Source organism: Pogonomyrmex barbatus, unplaced genomic scaffold (assembly GCF_055798465.1).
Source record: "Pogonomyrmex barbatus isolate J1 unplaced genomic scaffold, ASM5579846v1 scaffold12, whole genome shotgun sequence".
Lineage (NCBI taxonomy): Eukaryota > Metazoa > Arthropoda > Insecta > Hymenoptera > Formicidae > Pogonomyrmex > Pogonomyrmex barbatus.
The window spans coordinates 4,796,950-4,816,292 of NW_028297108.1; the positions used below are offsets into that span (position 1 = coordinate 4,796,950).

The following is a 19,343-nucleotide window of genomic DNA, read 5'->3' on the forward strand; positions in this document are numbered from 1 at the left end:
ATCGAAATCAGAATCAAGAGATCAAGAGAGAAAGAGAGAGAGAGAAAGAGAGAGAGAGAGAGAGAGAGAGAATCGAATTTACATTTTTTTTTCTCTTTAAAACGACAGTTTTACAGATGATAGTTTGACAGATGCGTACAATTATATTTCAATTTGCGAATCGGATGATTTTCTAAGAATTATCATCATGAATAAAAAATTAATGAATCTATCGTCGTATAAACAATTATCTCTATTCTAAAATAGAGATTCTTGGATAAAATTATCAAAATATAAAAAGAATTGATAAATCTATTAATTTATAATGTACAGAGAAATTGTTTAGTTATAGGAATACAATAATAAAAATATATGTAAAAAATGTATATAATAAAAGATAAGAGAAAGAAAAAATTTATTAAAGAAAAAAACTGAAAATATAAAGATCGCTTAATTTTTTCTCTTCACAAAATAAAATTATAAATCTAATTTTACACATATATCGATCTAGTTATAACTTCGGACAATTGAATTATTATCTATTATGTTCTTATCAAAGAAATTCACTTGTAATTTATCAGACTTGTGAAATATGACGTTTGAAATATGATAAAACGTATGGTCGATTATATTTGACACACATATAACCCGATTTATCTCGCGTAATTCGTGCATTATATGTATATTACGTTGAAAAAAGAACGAGATTAATTTTCTTCCACCTCAGTAAGCGAAAGTGGGCTCGACGATGATCTTCCACGCTTGATTTCACAAATCTCTTTTCGTAAGTCATTAGATATTTGACTGTCCAACGACTCGATCAGTCGTATTTTCTCCGCTATCTCCTGTTTTATTATGGGCTGATATTTCTTCCCCATTCCGAGATTCTCCATATCATGCAAGAAGTCCATCCTTTCGCGAATCCCTTGCACCACTATAAGAAACAGATCGACGCGATTTGTCGTTCACCGATGTCCAAAAACATGCATTACGAAAATTTATTTTTAGTTTGAGACGCTCTACTACTGTCGTAAATAATGATAACTTCAAGAGAGAAAATTTTTTTTTAATATTTTTTTTTTTAATTTTATATATTATCCCATACGCGAGAGACTGTGGTAACTTACTCTCATTTAAAAAATCCGCGTTCTCAGGTATTTTCGGCTCTCGTTTAAGCTTATGAAGGATTTTGGGACCATGAGGAGTTTCCGGCATGTCCTTCCCATAAGCCATCATGCATGCCAAATGACGTTTTTGTTTCTCCTTATTGGCTAATTGCGTAAAATTCATATTATTCAACCTGTGTTTTATATTTTCGGTTATTATCTTGAAAAAAATATTTTTTATCTTTACGTAAAGGCGCTGTCCGTCTGTATTGTTCTCTTTCGTAAGCACCGCTGCTTATTATTGTATCTTGTGAACGTCTCTTCCAAGCACTTGGAAATTTAACCTAACGGAAAATGCTACAAAATGTTATCTTGATAATTTTCTCTAGATTTCTCACTTATGTCACGACATTTACTTGATAAGTTTCAATCTTATCCTTCGTATTTTTCGTCTTGTCGATGGAAGGCGGTAAAGATTCTCCCTTGTCTATCGCTTCTTGGATTGTCTTCCTTTGCAACATTGTTAGCTTGGATTCCTCCATTAACACTAACATTTAAAATTTATCAGATATTACAAACATGACCGAATTATATAAAAAAATAAGTTTGATTTTTAACACAATATTCAATTTATTTATTTTTATTTAATGTATCGAGTCGAGTTATTTAACTCGGGAGTCGAATATTGGTTATTTTTTACTTACGCTTAATAAGATTTCTAGTCTCTTCGCTGTATTTCGCTCTTGGGGGGTTATGGAACGCGCCCACCCCCAATCCAACTCTCTGATATTTTCGTTCCATCGGTTTGAAAATTACGAATTCTTGAAAGCAACGCGCGCAATCACGTTAATTGCGAAACGGACTGTCACGAGTTTGCGGCTCTTGCGGCTTACGAAAGCGTACAATCACGTATTCAACCCCCTCGACCCTCGACCCCGTAATCTACCATTCTGAGGCGCACGTTTCTATGACTACTTGGAAAGATGACTCAACTCGATCGAACTAACTTTCAGATTAGAATTTGAAATTGCATGCTACGAAGGATCTAATAATTTCTGCAGCAGATTGCAAATCCTTCCATAATAAAAATTCGCTCGAATTCATACAAAAATTCGTACAATAAAACAACGTTATAATATTGTTAATTACTGCACTTTTTAAGCGTTTGGATTTTTGAGACAAATTTTTGGGATTCCGTACTTAAAAATTTTTATTTAAAATCCGAAGTACGTAAAGTATATAAAAATTTTTATCATTAACATTTAAAATTTATCATAATTCAATTTTTCTCATATTTCTTTTTCGTTTTACTTTAAAATCAATTAAATTAAAATTAAACAAACAATTTTCATTAAATTATTGCTTTTTTACAATGATAATCCTTCAAATAAACATTCGCATTCAATTAATCCATCTATAAGGAAAAAAAAAATAAATCATGTCTACCAAAGCGCTAATCGGATTTAATTAAATCAGGAACTTTATTTTAAAAGAATTATGATCCAACAAGTCGTGATTAACTGACGCCAACGCGACGCATGTAAATAAACAATGATCAATTCAGAGTAGACGCACCCCAAGGGATGTGGTAGCGTGCGTGCCACAGCGCGTGCGCGCACGTCGAGCAGTCCACTGGCAGAGTGCTGTTATCAACCCCCTCGGACCACGAAGCCACCCTTCGCATTTTTGCGCGTCGCAAGCGCCCCAACTCTGAGACGTGTTATATTCGTTACATTTTTTGTCCGCGATTACAGTGAGTGCGAGAATTCGCCGACACCCCCGAGATCTACCGTGCCAGAAAACCCACGTCTCGTTGCCGTGGTGTGTGCGCGAAAGTTATTGATTCCCATCGCGAAGGAACGGTGGTGGTTCGTCGAGCACGTTCGGAGCACACCTGTCGCGAGGTGCGACGACGTGCATTTCACCTACTTTCAACATCATTGCGGCTTCGATTGCTTTAAGGTGCGTCTCGACGCATTGACAACCGGGGTTGTCAAAGTTCGTAATGGATTATTAGTCGGCGAAATATTATCAATAGGCATGGGACATCTCGAAATGTTATTGACATTATTCTCAGTATTTTATTTATAAAAAAGAAGTGTCCACGTATGTTAGTATAATTTACAAACTCTCTATTCGCAAATCTCAGTACTTTATTGTAACAGCGAAATGTATGCTTTACAATGATGCGTATATTGTCACAGATGTTTATAAACTGTGTAAAAAATAATTAATGAACTTTCAGGAGTATTTGAAGAATTAGCATAATTTGGATTAATTCTCGAAAGCCAAGATGAAGATCGGGCTGTTGAAGAATTTTTTGCATTATTTTAATCTGAGGCAGGGGACGATATTAATTGCCATATTCCAATTGGTAATAATAATTTTTATGAAATCTGGCAAGTAATTATCTACTTTGCTAAGCGTAATCGTAAAAAATTTTACACGCAGTTTTCGTCCGGATTCAGTATGATATTCTTCATTCTGGCTCTGGCGCACGCAATGGGGATTCAAGAAATGGTGGTGAGAGACACCGAAGATGCCCTCGAAAGAGAAGCCTTGGAGGAGATATCATCGAACCATCTCAACACAAAAAAGATGGACCTTGCGCATCATAACGCGACCGGTTATTAACAGAAATATTTGCATTCACATAAGGCACAAAGATCATGCACGAAAAAGAAAATAAAATGATCATTACTCATCTTGTTATATAATTTCCGAAAAGATGATTTTATGTATTTGCAGAAATGGTATACGCGATGTATTGCGGTCTCGTCATCACAGTTATTCACTTCATCTCCACCATGTTACTTCTTTACGGAGCCTTGACGGTAATCGAATTGTTTGAAAAAAAATAAAATAAAATAAAATACTAGATTTTTTTAACAATGTATTCTATTTTTAGAACAATCGTCACTTTATGGCGCCTTGGATGATGGTTAAGATCACTATTATATCAGCCCTAGCAATCTCATTATTCTTGGTAGAGGAAGATTGTCCTTTCCTTGCTACTCTAGGCGGAAGAGCGGGTATTTGCGAACGTACGTAAAAATTAATAAAATAAAATAACGTAAGATGTAAAACATGCTAAAACACGCTAAACTTTTCCGGTTGAATTTTGTCCATCTCAAAAAAAAACTCAACTGGGTCTTCATTCTTTTATAGTTAAAAAGCATCACATAAAATAAGAATTTTAAAACAATTTATATATTTATTTTTATTGAAGAATTTTATATGAATTTTATCTTTAAATATTATTGCAAAATATCCGTGATGCTTTCTATTCAGAGAAGCTGTAATATTTTCAGGTCTAATCGCCTTTTTCCTGATAATCATGAGCTTTTACGTCTGGTTCGTGGTATACAGTACTTATAAGAGCCTCGAGACGAAGAAAGGACTTACGCATGAAGTGCACAGTATGAAAAAAAAGTACGCAGTACCCGTACCGTTGGAGGTACCAAAGGCGATCCAGGTTTCAGTGAACAAGCCCTACGAACTTTAAAGATATTATGAGATAGCAATGAGAAACTTATTTTTTGACGAGGATGAAAAAATCCGTGATTCGGTAAAAGAACCGCAAGATTCAACCGCAATAAGCTGTCAATGACGTAGATGCGTTTTAAGAAGTATCATGTGCTTTCGGAAATCTTGAAATTGAGATGTCAATTTAAAAGTGATTGCAAAATTATATAAGGAATGTTAGCTCGAAAATGAGAAATTGATTACAAGTTGACGAAAGATTTACAATACGATATAAAGTGTATTGCGCGTACGTAGGACAAGACGAACGGAAAGAATTTTGTGAAGACTTGTTAAGAGGACCTGCAAGAAATGCGCTTCTCATATTTAAACGGTTCTCTTTGTTCTGCCTTATTAAAGTTACATGCTCTTTTACGTTCGTTAAGGTGGTTCTTTAATGCGACGCACAGATACGCTAGTATTTAGGTTTCATTCAATAAAAAAAAAAATTGCATATTCACCGTATGCTCACATGCGACACATACATTCTGGATTTTATCATCAGGATTCTGATGAACTAAATTATCACACAATAATCCAAAAATATCTCTTTTTTTCTCTCTCTCTCTCTCTCTCTCTCTTTTCACTGTACAAACGCGCACTTCTTTTCACGCGCAAGACTGAAGTTAATTTTTTAGCATAATTCGAGATCTCCTCGGAAGATTTGCTCTCGGTAAAATGTCAAGAATGCTATATACGAATCGTAGATTAATTTACTAGAGAAATAGCGGAGGGCTCCGAGTCGTGGCATAATAGTTTTATTATTTAAATCCAACTTGTTTGTGAAATTACAACCTCATTATCTGGGGCGATATCCGTGTGATATAAAGTATAGAATCACTTCTCTTGTGTATATGTATATTAAATGTATGGAAAAACGTAAAAATAAAAATTACAATATACTTCAATACGATACATATGTATATGACGTATATATGATATGATCCGGCTACAAAACAAAGTGTTCGTCGAATCTTGAAACGAATGCGATTATAACAATCTATCTGAAATCGTCAAAGGATAGGGATGTATATCATTTATAGTAATTGCATTTATATATAACGAAAAAATTTACGAAACTACGAAACACATGATCAATAGGGATACACGATTGCATTGCGAAGCTCGTACTGCAAAGCTACAAAAAGTGATTATTTGCTTTTTTTTGCCACAATGATGATTTATGGGCAATATTCGCTTTAGTTAGCTGCAGCAGCATCTTTATCTAAAATGTAAGAAAACGTGAGTATCACGCCAACAAGTAACCTGCGATATCCCCGTTATCACCTGGGGAGAGAGTATTCCTTCTGTTTGTTATATTTAAAAATTTGCTTTTTTATTAATAAGTGTCAGCGAATAGGCTCGCGCGTGTAACAAATTTGTGACATAATCTCTATTAACGTATCTTTCGTCAATTCGATCTGTCAATAATCTTTCTTTTCTTTTTTTCTTTTTCTTTTCGAAAACTCGCGCACAATACACCAACGAATGGTATCACTAACAATTAATAGAACTCTTCATTTGGTCCTCTATCATAACGTTCAGTACGAACATTAATTCTCCTATACAAACAGCTCGTGTGTTGCAATTTCTAATGCGATGTATTTTCGAGCCGTATCTGCTCGTCTGTTTACTGCTGAAATAAGTGAAAACAACGAAGAAACACGAAAGTCGTCTCTCGTTGCGCGGTTAGGAATTCACCGCAGTTCTATATCCTCCAATCACGCTTTGTCGTCGGTCAATTCAAGAAACTGTGCGTAAAAGTCTCTCGTGCACTCACCCTTGTTGTTGAACACGAATTTGTAATAACTGCCGTCTGCGCATATCACTATATAAGGTATAAAATATCAGAAATTGAACGGAATATATAACGATTTTTAATTCGCATTTTTTTTCTAATTCGCTTACCTATGATGCTATTGTTATCCTGACCAAACGCACACATGCACTGCGGACCGCCCGGCACTTGAAATTTACAGAAACTCCAACTTGAGCTGAAGTACTTTGGCAGGAACGTGGCAGACGCTAAACTAGATTGGCGATTTAGTTTTTGATCTTCAACGGCGAATACGTGTACAGTACCATGATCACTGGCAACACACAGCCACGTAGAATCATGATTAAAATTTATGCTGAAATAGAGCATACGTCAATCAACATTTTGTGTCGCTAAGTGCTAAGGTATATTTCATCATATTTCATTCTATTTTTCATGCTTACCAATAAATATTTGCATGATTCGCTCCTCTTCTTAATTCGTTAATCATATTACCATTTTGAGTGTCAAATACTCTTATCAGAGTACCTTTCTCTGAGGCAGTAGCCAGTCTGGTACCCTGCAGATTTAAAGCTATGCAAGATAAAGGCGTTTCATGTGCTTCTATATTTAAGGGCTGCTTCTCCGTATTAGCCAGATCTATAACTGAAATACAAGACGTTGGCGTTACATAATACATTTCATAAATAAAGAGCATCGATCTTGTTTGTGATAAATCTTACCTTGTACATGGCCATTTTTTCGTCCAGGGAAGGCAAGTAAGGAGTTGTTGCTGTTCGGGCAGAGAACGCACAATCCTCGTGGATTAGGATTAGTTTCAAATACATGCAATTGTTGGGGATTTTGTGTAAACGTGTAAACCTTTATAACACCTTCTAGCACTACTACTATCCTGTCCCTCCGCAATTTGACCCCTTTCACTGGTGCATTGAATTCTAAAGTAATCGCTGGTAATTTCTTTATATCGTCCCATATCATGACTGCAATTATTAAACATAAGTAACTTTGATCTATAAATATTTATGTTGTAAACATGTAGCGAATAGAACCTTTGTTTGTAGGATACATCGGCTTAGCTCCACCCCCGACCAATGCCAGATAATTACATCTGAAAAGCATTTCAACATATCCAAGACCACCGTCACTGAAATCATGTCTTTCTTTCTCCTTTAATGGATCACAGTTATATACTCGGAACCCGTTTTCCATGCCACAGGCGAAGCATCCTGCAAATAAGTAAACAGCAGCGATACAGTTTTTATCTACTATACATACATTTCTTTTCTTAGCAATATTAATCAACTATCGTATGTATTTACGATACATATACGCACTGACACGATGACTGGACCTGATAAACTCACACATAACACACATAAACACGATATCGCGTGAAATTTATTTCAAGTGTGTATATCGCGATATCGCGTTACATGCAACGGTATCACTTGGAAGATTGAACAAACGGGAAGAAAAGAAAGACATAAACATAGAATTGTTCCATTCCTTTATCGCAGCCCGCTTACAGAGTGAACAAAACGAATTGTCCGTATGACTCCGAACGTTCGAGGGTCGTCGACATTCCTCGTGACGAGGTACTTCACGAAGAATCAGTTTCCTCATCAATGAGATCACGGCGATCCTCTGGCGTTCCAGATTACAGGCGCGAAATCAGAAACTCGTGTCGCGATAGAATTATTTTGACATCGGACATTCAACACTGATCGACGTATCAATACCGCTTGTATCGCAAACACACGGATGGCATGGCTGGGCTTAGGTTAGACGCGAAAGTGAGACGGAGTTGACAAATACACGGGAGATGGATGGTCCACGCACGGCTGTCACCCGCCGTTCGTGAGAGGGATATACCTTGGTCCTGATTGAAGCCGGCGTAGAGCAGGCCGTTGCCGTGCGCGTTGCCCGCGGTAAGATTCATCATGGATCACCGTCCGTCGACGAAAACATCCGGGCCTCCTCGAAGATGTGTCTCGCGCTCGCGCTCGCACCGCTCGGTCTCGGTCACATTGTCGCCGCCGGTCCGCCGCGACACTCTTCCTTTTCTGCCGCTACGAGCATGCCCGAGAGCGTGTCGCGCGCGCGCGCGCGATTCTTTCTCCAAACATCATACACACACACACACACACACACACACCACTCAAGCAAGCATTATACACGTACGCACGTACTACTGTACACATAAGGCTGGTTGCACACAGAACGCGGCAAATCAGCAACAACGCGACAACCCGGCAACGCGGTAGTCAATCACCGTCTTGTTTTCTGATATGTAAGTGTCGGTCCACAATAGGTGATTTAAGCTTTAAGAAGTAAGAAATTGACCAATTATAATCGAATATGAAAAGAATAATCGACTATGATTGATCAATTTCTTACGACTTAAAGATTAAATACTTATTGTGGACCGACACTAATAAAGTTATATAGCTTAACGCACGCACACATACGCATCCGCCAGATCTCACACACACACACACACACACACACACACACACACATCATCATCATGCACACATACACACATTGCACTTTGTACGCATCTTGTCTTTCCTCTCTTTTCCATCAATTTGCATACTTCTCTTTCTCCGAGTGCAACAAAGTGTAACTACAAAGTGCAAATCTACATCCTTGGTTTCGAAGTGAAATATTTTTGTCATCTCGTTATAGATTAGATTAGAAAGATTAAAATGAGTTTTTTTTATCAATTGATGTGCCAAATTTTAGACAGAAAGCGGTTTCAAGAATGTTAATTGATGTGGATACTGATTATCCGGCAGCCAATGGCCATTCAGCAGAGAATGCAGCTTCGCAAAATGTCTGTTTAAGAATCTTTAATATGATTGGTTTATATATTTAGAACCAGTGGGGGAATTAAAGGTAATAGCCAATCATATTAAGGCTATGTTCCGATATTCATTGCCAATAGTGAAAATCTATAATATATGTGACATGAACTATATGTTTTTAGTGCTGGCAATGAATTTCGGAACGCTAGCCTAAAGAATCTTTCACAGTTGCAGGTTACTTTCTCTGCTGAACACAGCTACCGAGAGTGCAGTAGCGATCGAGTAAGATGGAGGGGCGTATGATTGTTTTGTGTTGTTTGTCTGCGGCGTGGGTTATTTCTTTTTACGTGTATATCTTCGTAATATACAATATTTATATGCGACAAATTCATCGAACAGCCATAGAACTTGATCTCCCGCTACCTGTCAGGTTACAAGAAATCTAGACCACGTGCGTTTGAATAGGTTAGATGGTCAGATTCCGCATTTCCCGAGATGAATTCTCTCTACAGGAGTGTCTCGCAAACGAGACGCATACACACTGACTGCGCGTTGCTTAAGGAGATTCCGCGGAACTTAAAAAACAAGAAGCACAGTTCGCAGCTATGGCTGACGAGGCAGATGCGTGATCCGTACGTGGAGAAGGCGAAGCAGGAAAACTACCGTTGCAGAAGCGCGTTCAAACTCCTGGAGATCAACGAGAGGTTCAAGATTTTCCGTCCGGGCCTAACAGTCATCGATTGCGGAGCGGCACCTGGCAGCTGGACACAGGTCGCTACTAATCTAACCAACGCACATGGCAAGAAGGAGGGCCCCATTGGCAAGGTATACGCCGTTGATAAACTCCCATTTTATCCCGTGGAAGGTGCGACCATCCTAGGAAACATGGACTTCACAACCGCCGAGACGCAGAAGGCGCTAAAGGAATTGTTGGAAGGAAGTACGGCCGACGTTGTCCTTTCCGACATGGCTCCAAACGCATCCGGTGTGAGGGAGATGGACCATGATAATATAATGTTACTTGCGTACGCCGCACTGAGATTCGCGTTGCAGATCACCAAGGTGCAAGGTACGCTCATTGTAAAAATCTGGGATGGCGGCAAAGCACCACAATTTGAACAGGATCTATTAAAATTTTATGATAGCGTTAAGGTAGTCAGACCTGATGCAACGAGGGACGAGTCCACTGAGAACTTTCTTTTAGCTAGGGGGTTTAAGGGTCTTAAGACTAGCTGATGTACTTATCCATAGATATATGACATTTTAATTGTAGGATGGGACGATATGCTGTGTGGGCAGGTTGTATGAATAAAAAAAAAGCACAATAATTTCGTATCATACGGATGTCATGCGATTTTTTTTTTTTTTTTTTTATAATTCCTTTCACTCTGTTACCTAACAGGTGGTCTGCACGACACGACGAATGTAATATACATCGATATATTTTGCTATAAATAATACGGTAAGATTTAATGTAGTTACACGATTAATGCGCATCGGGATTGGGCTATTGTTAACACTTATTTATTTATATTATGCCTCTATGCATATATACATTCCTCGATAATAAAATTAATATGTACACGAATCGACATTCAATAGTACGAGAGACATTACACACCACATTGAAACGCACGTAGATCAGTAGACTTACTGGCCGCACAATGTCAAGTATCATAAAATCTTTCCGCTTCACCGTCGCGCGTTCGTAGCCGGAACACACGACGTAAGAATAACAAAAGCCGATTCGAAATGTCTCGATGCTGATAACGGAGTATCGATAATACTCGCTACGATAAAAAAAAAAAACGCGGTTCTCTAGCTGCGATGCTGCATGCGACAGATTAAACTGAAGAAATAAACTGCTAGGGAATTTCAGTATATAATTTCAGTATATAAACAGGATTAAATAAAAAAGGTTTTTCAATAAAATGCTGCTTAATTAATATTTCGTTCTGTCAACACATACAAATATTTATATATTTTTTTTTTTTTTTAAGGGAAGAAAAATAAATGTAAATTAATTTTCTTAATAGCACATCCTAAATTTTGAGGAAGAATACTGCGCACTTTTGAGCGCTAATAAAAATTGATTTATTAAAACTTGTTCACACGATGATAATTATAAAAAATTATTTTATAAGAAATAGATTTTTTTATATTATTAATACTGCCTATATAAATAAAAGCTCAGTAGTCTTGCTTATTATCTGTTACATCATAGCCGAAGTGTTTATCATAGCGGTATTAGTAACGATAACGTTTTCGTCGAAATGGAACTCTCACTGTAAATGAAAGACAAGGCAAATACAGCAAGAAACTTTTCGATCATTGATTTTGACAGCTATTTTGAGCGAAGTCATCTTCAAAGCTATCGACGTGAAACGATCGATTAAGTCACACCGAAAACACTTATTCTACGCTGTAGGTTGGCTAATGTAGGTATAATCATGATTTACAAAAGAGAAATCCAATATCTATTTCTATCAATATGAATTAATTTTAATCTGATCAGATTAACTTGTTTTTTATCTTTTGTTAGATTCAAGAATTAGAGAAACATAAAGAAAATTAAACCAAGATTGAAGTAAATGAGAAAGAAAATTAAACCGAGATTGAAATAAATTTACACTGATAGAAATTGACATGAAACATCGAAATTACACGCTCGCGCACTTTCGTTACACAAATGAAACAATTGAGTCATCTAAGAATCTATAAAAGGGCATGTAACCGAAGCTGTTCTTCTCTGCAAATCATACAGCGACGAATACAAAATTGACGCTGTTCGATGTATTTCATTACTGAGGAGAGCAACACGATTCCGTACGATCGAAAATCGACTATTCTATAATAATTCTAAAGATCAGTCTGTGCTTCAATAACACCTCCGTTAGTAAACGAGCTCGATATATCGCTCACGTGCTCGTAAACGCCGCCAACCATTTTTATGTTGTAATTAATGTTAACACTGACGAGTTTAATAACTATTCCTCTGCTAAACAGAGAATAAAAATTCGTCAATGATGCTCCACACGAAACCTGATGAAATTAATGATTATTTTATCATGCAATAGTCTTATCAATGATATATTTTGCATTACAAAATTTATTATCATCATCCCACATTTTCATCATTTATTTAGTATTCAATGCGATTATGCTTTACTACGTTTTGATCGAGTCCATTTTTCACATTAAAATGATAGATAATATGATAGATTCAAGAAATAATAGATAAAAATAATAGATGATAGAAAAAATAATAGAAAAGAAAAAATAAAAGATAGCATTATAAAATGGAGTCAATACGAATACAACTTTATTAGATGTAATTATATTACGTCATTGTATTAATGACACGTCGATAGTTATAAAAAAAAAATATAAAGATCAAATTGTCGCGTGTGAAATCAAATATGTGATGAGAATGTGGATTATTAATTTCTACAGTCGAAAAAATGTAAAAAATCACTCGTAAAAAAATTTAAAAAGTTAAAAAGTTTAAAAATTTAAAAGTTATTTCGGCAGTGTTTTTTCTAGTGTAGCGCATTTTGATACGACCGTAGAAGACTTTAGCTTACGCTCGTTTGTTTCGTAAATAGCCTAGTTAATGTTAATGATTCGAAGAAATCGATTCCTTCGATCGTTTTCGAAGCAGCGACGCATTTTTTTCACGCAATTCAATATCTCGCTATCGCCAGACGCAACGATTTCGCAAAAGACATCCTTAATGTCCTTTAGCGACTCATCAATGCCTTCATTTTGAAATGCATGATGCAGTTTGAACTTTCCGTGGAAAGCCATACGTCTCATTAACGGCGGCAAAATTTATCATCGATTCCGCAAATCTTTTACACCAGCACACTACTTACTACTTTCTTACTACTTTCTCTATCCAACGCTTATCGCTATTAATTGCTCGACGTAACTATTATTAAGACGCATTCTTCTTGAGATTTCCCTCGAAAAGATTTTCTCGGATACGAGCTTAATCGCCGACAGGATGTGACGTAAACGTAATAAACGAATGTCTAAGTACGCTTCTACTAAATTTCTTCCGCTCTTAGCAAGTCCAGTTTTCTTCTCACACGAGAGCACGGAAGGCAATACTATGGAAGATACTTAGATTTCAGATCACTCCTCCTGAGATCGTCGAAATTTCTATCGATGTGCAACAGCATTCGCTGAGCAACAGAAAGAAATACTAGGTACAATACATGTAGTATCATGGTTCATGAACTTTTCAAAGAGAGCGCAGAATATCATTCATTGACAATTCTCCTCGTCGATTTTGTATTCTCAACGGAGTCCTCGTACGATCGCAACGATAACCCGCGAACTACTTTGACGCAGTTTCAGAATTATTTTCGGAATTATTCGATACAGTTCCAAACACAATTTATTAGATTTTTTTTCTCAAGGGAAACGATGTGAAGACAGTTACACATCGATGGGCGTTCTCTGTTTCTGCGTAACCCTGTTGATGTTCTCCGGTGACGTTTCCGCGGAGGAGCTCATCCTTCGCCTTCGTGATGGAAATCGGAATTGTATCGGCTGGTCGTCATCCTGATCGAAGGGATAGATCACAACCGGGTCCTCGATCAGCGGCATCTTGTTCCAGAAATGCAGCAAATCTGATCTGTGTTTCTGCCTCTTGCTGGTCGTCGCCTGGACGCGATCGGACTGCGATCGGTCCGGCTTCCAGCTCGACGCCGTGAGAGAGTAAACTGGTTTCTGACGTACAGGAACGCTGCTCTTGGTGCTGGTGCTGTCGTAAGGATCGAGGTCGTCCGTAGAAGAACGCAAATCCTGCTTGTAACTCGGACTGTGTATGCTGTTAACTTTGCTGGACGGGAACCTCACGTAATCGCTCCGCTGCGATTGTCTCACGTAATCGGGAAATCTCACGAAATCCTCGTCCGAGGATTCTAGGTTCACCGTAGTCGGCCTGAGATTGTCTGCCAGGACATTTGAGTCTGGCGGGTTTTCCTGCGGCGTGTTCCCTTTGACATTCGATTGTTCCTCGTCGGTAGTGGCGACCTCCGTTATCGGATCATCCTCCGGCGGATCGTATAATAGTGACTCGGACGAAGAAGATGCATCTTTCGACTCTTTGTTTTTCTCATTCTCGAGCCTTGCGGAGAACCGTTCCGTTTGTTCGCTTTTCTGTCCGTGCGAGCTCGTGGACTTCGCGCTTTGAGCGTCTTCGGAGAACACGACTTTTGACGCTATATCGGGGTTCTTGTCGGATGATTCTTTTTCGTCATCGCTATCTTTGACAATTTTTTGGTTCACGTCCGGCGATTTGGTGGTGATTTGCAGCCTCTCGGTGTTCACGTCTAAGAGCGTCGTCTCTAAAATGAGGTCACCGTCGATGCTGACTTCACTGGAGATGTTACTCTCTGCTTCGTCCTTATTCTCAGGCACGGAATCGTTAAAGCGAATCATGATCTGATCGCGGATATCGGGCATTTTTTCCCGCAGATCTGCGCTCCGGTTTCGTTGCTGTTGATCACGATCGCGATCGAGTCGCTCGATGTTTCGCATGGGAATCGTCATGCCGGCCTCTCCATGCTTCAAAATCTCACCTTCCACCTCCGTCGAGTCTTCGTCTTCCGGTATGTCCGTGCTGTATGGATAATCCTCCTGTTCTTCGTCGTAGAATTCCGTTTCCTGCGAATCATTCAACGTGGAAGTTTCCGATGTCAACTCGTCTTCCGCGTATGTCTCGTTATTATTATCTCGTTGTTCGTCTAGCGGAATCGACGTCAATCGTTTGGGTGGAAGCGTAGAATCCGACATACCGATGTTCTCTTTTATGATAGTGTCCGAGGTTTGATTGGATATTTGTGAGATTTGCTCGGCGGTGTTGTTCTGTGTCGACGGCAGGTCATTCACTATGTTCATGAACTTTGTAGGCGAAATCAAAAGCAGCAGACTTTGGGACGACGTTTCGGTGGAGTTCTTCTTCTTTTCCGCCATCGAGACATCTTCTTTCGTATCGTCATTCAAGTTGATTTTTTTTACGTTTGATGAGTTCAACAACGTCTTGAGATTTATCGGGACCTTGTAGTCCTGCACTTCCGAGAAATTCGTATTAGTGTTCGTCTTCTCGAGGAGAATTAGTGGGTCGAGCTTCTGATTAATCTTTCCAACATTGTCGACGCTCTCAAAAGAAAACGTCGATTCCTGCTCGTTTAGAGTGTCATTTTTCGTATCATACAGATTCGACTCGTGCGGCTCCGTCGCTTTCGTCTTCTCTTCGATCTTTGCGTTAGTTTGATTACGAACTCGCACCGTAACGGATGGGTTTTTCAAATACATTTCATCGACTTCGACTACCGCTGATTGCAAATTGGTATTAGGTATCAGAGGGATATTAAGCTGCAGAGGACCAGTCGATGCCGTCTTCTGGCTTTCTTGATTGGTGGCGTACTTGGCGTTGAGTCGCCCCAAGAGAAAAGTTCTGTGCTTGTCCATGTCGAGGTTTACATTTTTTACACATCTGCCCTTATCGTCCGCAACATAACCATCCGCACAGGCGGGTAATGCCGGCGCGATGAACACGCTCTTCGGTTTTATCCTTCGCAAGAGAGTAGCCGAGTCCATGCCCGACTGGAGGCCGTCCTGCGTGTCCAGCGTAAAGAGCCATCCCCAAGAGAAATCACCCAGGGAACGACTTGATGTTGACGATGATAATGTTGCATCAGGTACACTGAGTGGCGCCAGGTCGCCGTTGCAGATCAATCCGAAAATCAGGAAGATGGAGAACATTCTCCATCGAGAATGTCTTCGCCATTGGCTCAGCATTGTTTCGTCCTTGTGCTCCCGACTGATGCCTCACAAAGTTCGAAAAAGATAACTCAGGACGCTCGTCTGGATCTTGCTTGTCACCTGTCCCTCGTTCTTGAAAGCATCGAATCAATCTGCCAACAGATAGAAGGATTAAATTAATCATTTTCTACACACACACACACACACACACACACACACACACACACACACACACACACACACACACACACACACACACACACACACACACATCACGTTTGGTAGGCATTTAAATGGTCGAGCGGAGAAATTAGCGATACGTTTGCGCAACACGGCGATGAATTAACTTGAGCCGCCAAGGCTTTCACTTAAGTAGTGGTTCATCCTAGGGAGCAATATTAACCCAGTTTCTAATCTTAATAGACACTTAGCCGACGGCGCGCATATACCGGGACGCATCGTTCCCCGAGGCAGTTTAGGGCCGCGAGTTTCCTCAGGAATTTCTTAGAATGTTGCGCATCTGCTTCGGGCAATTCTAAAGTGCCCCTAAAGAGTCGCCTCCATCTGTCTCTACAAGCCATATTTGTGACTTGAATAATTAGAAAAGAGAACCCCGAACAACTAGTAACCACAGTGACGCAGCGTGATACGCGGAAAGGAATAAGTGTCAGCTATTATTATCAAGTGAAAGTTGTTTCCGATCCTTTTGGAGGTATGCAAAGCGCTCGTAATGATAAAAAATTGTGGAATACACTTCTCTCCTTGCCTCTTATGATTTTTGTGACTTACTCGATTGCTCAAATGAACATTTAGTTAATTGCTTAATTTACTGTACTAATAATGCGAGCGATACGCGAGGAAGGAAATGCAGCTAAAATATTTTTGTCAGAACATAATAATTTGCGGAAATAATTAAAAATTATGTATAAAAAAACTTGAAATAGTAATTTTGTTTATTAATTTCGAAAAATGTTTCTAAAAGCATCTTTTTGAGAGAGATAAACATTAATTATAACTATAACATGTGTGCATAAATATTGCATAAATATAATGTGCAATTTATGTGTCTGCGTACGGAAGAAAAATCATAATGTGACGCTCATCTCTGATGTCCCGCATTTCCTCTTCAATCTTCTTTTATGTCTCGCTTTTAACTGAGACTTCCGCGTCTAAAACACGCATAAAAGGATGATTAAACGTATGCAATTGCATCGCGTGATACGCCATTTGTATTTCTCGAGAAATACAATATGTTTCGGCTTGTTACTAGGCACTGACGCGTTACCGTTCGCATATACCCTTAAAAGGCGTGCTGCAAAGTGCGTGCCTCATATGCGGCTGGATAATGCGCCTGCGAGTGTGCGTATACATAGCAAGGAAAAGTGAATGCACGCCGATCTGTTTTTACCGTTACGCAGACATGCCGGGATTATGTCTGCTTCGTGAATAAGACGTACAAATACGAGAATCGACTTCCCGATCGTTTACGTGTCGTCGCCTCGCGGGAATACGCGTGTCTTCTCCGCCTTCTATTTTCAGTAGCAACAACAGGAGCAGCGGGCAATTTATAGTGCTCCAAGTGTGAAGTCGCAAAATCGTCGTGACATCTTATTGTCAGTTTATGTCGGTAATTCATATCACGAACTATTTTAAGGTCGAGACAAGTTGATACGAAGTATAGATAGAAGTTGTGTATTCTTCGGAATTCTTTCTTTTTCCGCTTGGCCGTTGTTTCCTAACAAAATAAATCGCACGTGTAATTTGAATCAAGTTTTGCCGTAAGAAAGACGTCATAAATTATCCATTTCCGGTGAGAACATCGAATTTATTCAAAACAGCTTGCTCTGAGAGTAAGCGCGAGTTCGCCTAGTCCGAAAACACGAGGAATTTAGAGGAGAACCGGATACAAATTGATACGACGTGTCCACACCGCGGTGCTGGTGAACTTAAACGACTCAATTTATTGAACACGCTCCGATGCAAACGTAAAATACAGTTTCCTGCGAGCGAGCCCGTTAACATTCCTAAAAGTTCGATGCGTCCCACCGGGACACTCTGGAATCGATGCCATAAATAAAACGCGTGTAACGACCGATCGGAGGAGATTGAATGTCTTTCGCGCGACCATATTTATCAGCCTTTCCAATCAACGAAAGTCGATGCGTTAACATCGAGGCAAATGTCAGACAGCGGCAGGAAGCGCCGTCGTCTGGCTTTACCCGTTCGCGATGTTACTCGCTCGCGTGCCTTTCGCGCAATAATTTTGCTGACGGCGACGGAAAATGCGATTTTCCGAGTCGCGGTGCGATATTGACAATCCGAGCTGGATTAACGCGCGGTATCGGCGCGGATACGTTCGGAACGGAGACGCGGAATATTTTGAACGTGAAACATACCGATAATCGTTATCGCGACGTCGATACGGGAGAGAGGACCATCGGCGATTTGATTTATGCGAGAACTACCTAAGTATCCTTACGTGCCTCCCGAGATCGTCTTGCGTGATATCTTTGCGTGATATCGATCTGACACTTCTCTCGGAACGACTCTATCTCGCGACGCACCATGCGAGTGCGTGGAAGCGTCTCTATTAAGGGTCATTAGAGCTGTAAGGGCGCTCGATTAATGTTCATAGCCGATCGCGATAAAATCATTAAGGCTAGGACATTTATCTTCTATAGCCTATTTCAGCTCTAATCGCTAAATTAGCTTAACTTTAATACTTTACGCTAATAAAATACCGCGACACGTTGTGAATGTTTGTGCGAAGATATTAATAAAACAATTTTTACTACATCATATATTTAAAAATTAGAATTTTGAGAATTAAAATAAAATGTTAGAGTGAGAATGAGAGTGGAATAAACAGATAAATATAGACAAATATTATTTTAAAATGTAAATGCCTAAAATATCTTTTTATAATCTCGTATAATTGTCATTAAATATCAATCAAATAATAATTTCAGTTATTAGGAAAAAAGGCAAGACTGTACTCACGTACTGTAATTTGTCGTCGATTTCATACTTGAATAAAAAAAAATCGAATCTTCGTTTCGTCCATCGAAGTTGTGCGCGCTCGTTTATTATTAAACAAAACGTGTAATGCGCGTAGCCGAGGAAGAAAACAAAAAAAGTGTAAAAGCGAGTACATCACGTTTAACGCAGCGCAGCGCGAACGAATGCAAAGCGCGTAATCCAGCTGTAAATCCAGAGATTCGGACAGAACAAAATAAAATATAGTATATCTAAAGTTCTTGTTGCTCGCCGAATACGATATTGCTCGGGGTCACCGAAAGAAAATTAACGGACGCGAAGCGGCACTTTATGCGGTCGTCGTAACGTGGCGGAGGATCTCGAGCGCGTTATCTCGCG

At 39.2% G+C, this 19,343-nt stretch overlaps 5 protein-coding genes across 7 annotated transcripts in view; 2 read left to right on the top strand and 3 right to left on the bottom strand.

The window, feature by feature from the left end:
- Positions 1-72: 72 nt before the first annotated feature.
- Positions 73-2,786, bottom strand: LOC105430894 (UPF0193 protein EVG1). Its single transcript, XM_011644668.3, has 6 exons — positions 2,661-2,786; positions 1,790-1,906; positions 1,502-1,632; positions 1,333-1,429; positions 1,107-1,250; positions 73-913 (listed from the first exon to the last, which is right to left on the bottom strand). Exons 1-6 carry the CDS (start codon positions 2,767-2,769, stop codon positions 687-689), a joined length of 825 nt encoding a protein of 274 aa, XP_011642970.2. The 5' UTR covers positions 2,770-2,786; the 3' UTR covers positions 73-686.
- LOC105430896 (uncharacterized) lies at positions 2,746-5,515 on the top strand. 3 transcript variants are annotated; one of them, XM_011644671.3, is made up of 6 exons: positions 2,746-3,047; positions 3,331-3,459; positions 3,537-3,711; positions 3,834-3,919; positions 3,994-4,129; positions 4,397-5,515. In XM_011644671.3, the coding sequence occupies exons 2-6, from the start codon at positions 3,379-3,381 to the stop codon at positions 4,588-4,590; spliced, it is 672 nt and encodes a 223-aa protein (XP_011642973.2). In that variant the 5' UTR covers positions 2,746-3,047; positions 3,331-3,378; the 3' UTR covers positions 4,591-5,515. The 3 variants fall into 3 exon arrangements, with proteins under 3 accessions (XP_011642973.2, XP_011642974.2, XP_088927628.1); XM_011644672.2 differs by lacking the exon at positions 2,746-3,047 and adding an exon at positions 3,055-3,195; XM_089071502.1 differs by lacking the exon at positions 2,746-3,047 and adding an exon at positions 3,119-3,256.
- On the bottom strand, positions 5,350-8,527 carry LOC105430895 (WD repeat domain phosphoinositide-interacting protein 3). Its single transcript, XM_011644670.3, has 6 exons — positions 8,257-8,527; positions 7,434-7,610; positions 7,107-7,364; positions 6,828-7,029; positions 6,516-6,739; positions 5,350-6,435 (listed from the first exon to the last, which is right to left on the bottom strand). Exons 1-6 carry the CDS (start codon positions 8,324-8,326, stop codon positions 6,329-6,331), a joined length of 1,038 nt encoding a protein of 345 aa, XP_011642972.1. The 5' UTR covers positions 8,327-8,527; the 3' UTR covers positions 5,350-6,328.
- Positions 8,528-9,396: 869 nt separating this feature from the next.
- Positions 9,397-10,535, top strand: Mrm2 (Mitochondrial rRNA methyltransferase 2). Its single transcript, XM_011644673.3, has one exon. It carries the CDS (start codon positions 9,687-9,689, stop codon positions 10,425-10,427), a length of 741 nt encoding a protein of 246 aa, XP_011642975.2. The 5' UTR covers positions 9,397-9,686; the 3' UTR covers positions 10,428-10,535.
- Positions 10,536-11,261: 726 nt separating this feature from the next.
- LOC105430898 (uncharacterized) overlaps positions 11,262-19,343 on the bottom strand; it is a 41,817-nt gene continuing 33,735 nt past the window's right edge. Inside the window, exon 3 of the mRNA XM_089071500.1 lies at positions 11,262-16,120. Coding sequence (XP_088927626.1) covers positions 13,635-16,004 — 2,370 coding nt within the window. The 5' untranslated portion in view covers positions 16,005-16,120 and the 3' untranslated portion in view covers positions 11,262-13,634. The remainder of the gene's footprint in view (positions 16,121-19,343) is intronic.

Bases quoted from the DNA above. Each gene is read 5' to 3' on its own strand.
- LOC105430895 (XM_011644670.3), bottom strand. From the start codon at position 8,326: ATGATGAATCTTACCGCGGGCAACGCGCACGGCAACGGCCTGCTCTAC. The intron at 7,030-7,106 runs GTAAGATTTATC...CTTGTATTTCAG, and splicing joins AAAAAATGGCCATGTACAAG to TTATAGATCTGGCTAATACG. The intron at 6,436-6,515 runs GTAAGCGAATTA...TACCTTATATAG, and splicing joins GGATAACAATAGCATCATAG to TGATATGCGCAGACGGCAGT.
- Mrm2 (XM_011644673.3), top strand. From the start codon at position 9,687: ATGAATTCTCTCTACAGGAGTGTCTCGCAAACGAGACGCATACACACT.
- LOC105430896 (XM_011644671.3), top strand. From the start codon at position 3,379: ATGAAGATCGGGCTGTTGAAGAATTTTTTGCATTATTTTAATCTGAGG. The intron at 3,460-3,536 runs GTAATAATAATT...TTTTACACGCAG, and splicing joins TAATTGCCATATTCCAATTG to TTTTCGTCCGGATTCAGTAT. The intron at 3,712-3,833 runs GTTATTAACAGA...ATGTATTTGCAG, and splicing joins TGCGCATCATAACGCGACCG to AAATGGTATACGCGATGTAT.
- LOC105430894 (XM_011644668.3), bottom strand. From the start codon at position 2,769: ATGCGAAGGGTGGCTTCGTGGTCCGAGGGGGTTGATAACAGCACTCTG. The intron at 1,907-2,660 runs GTGCGTCTACTC...GTTGCTTTCAAG, and splicing joins ACGCTACCACATCCCTTGGG to AATTCGTAATTTTCAAACCG. The intron at 1,430-1,501 runs GTAAATGTCGTG...ATTTTCCGTTAG, and splicing joins ATAAGATTGAAACTTATCAA to GTTAAATTTCCAAGTGCTTG.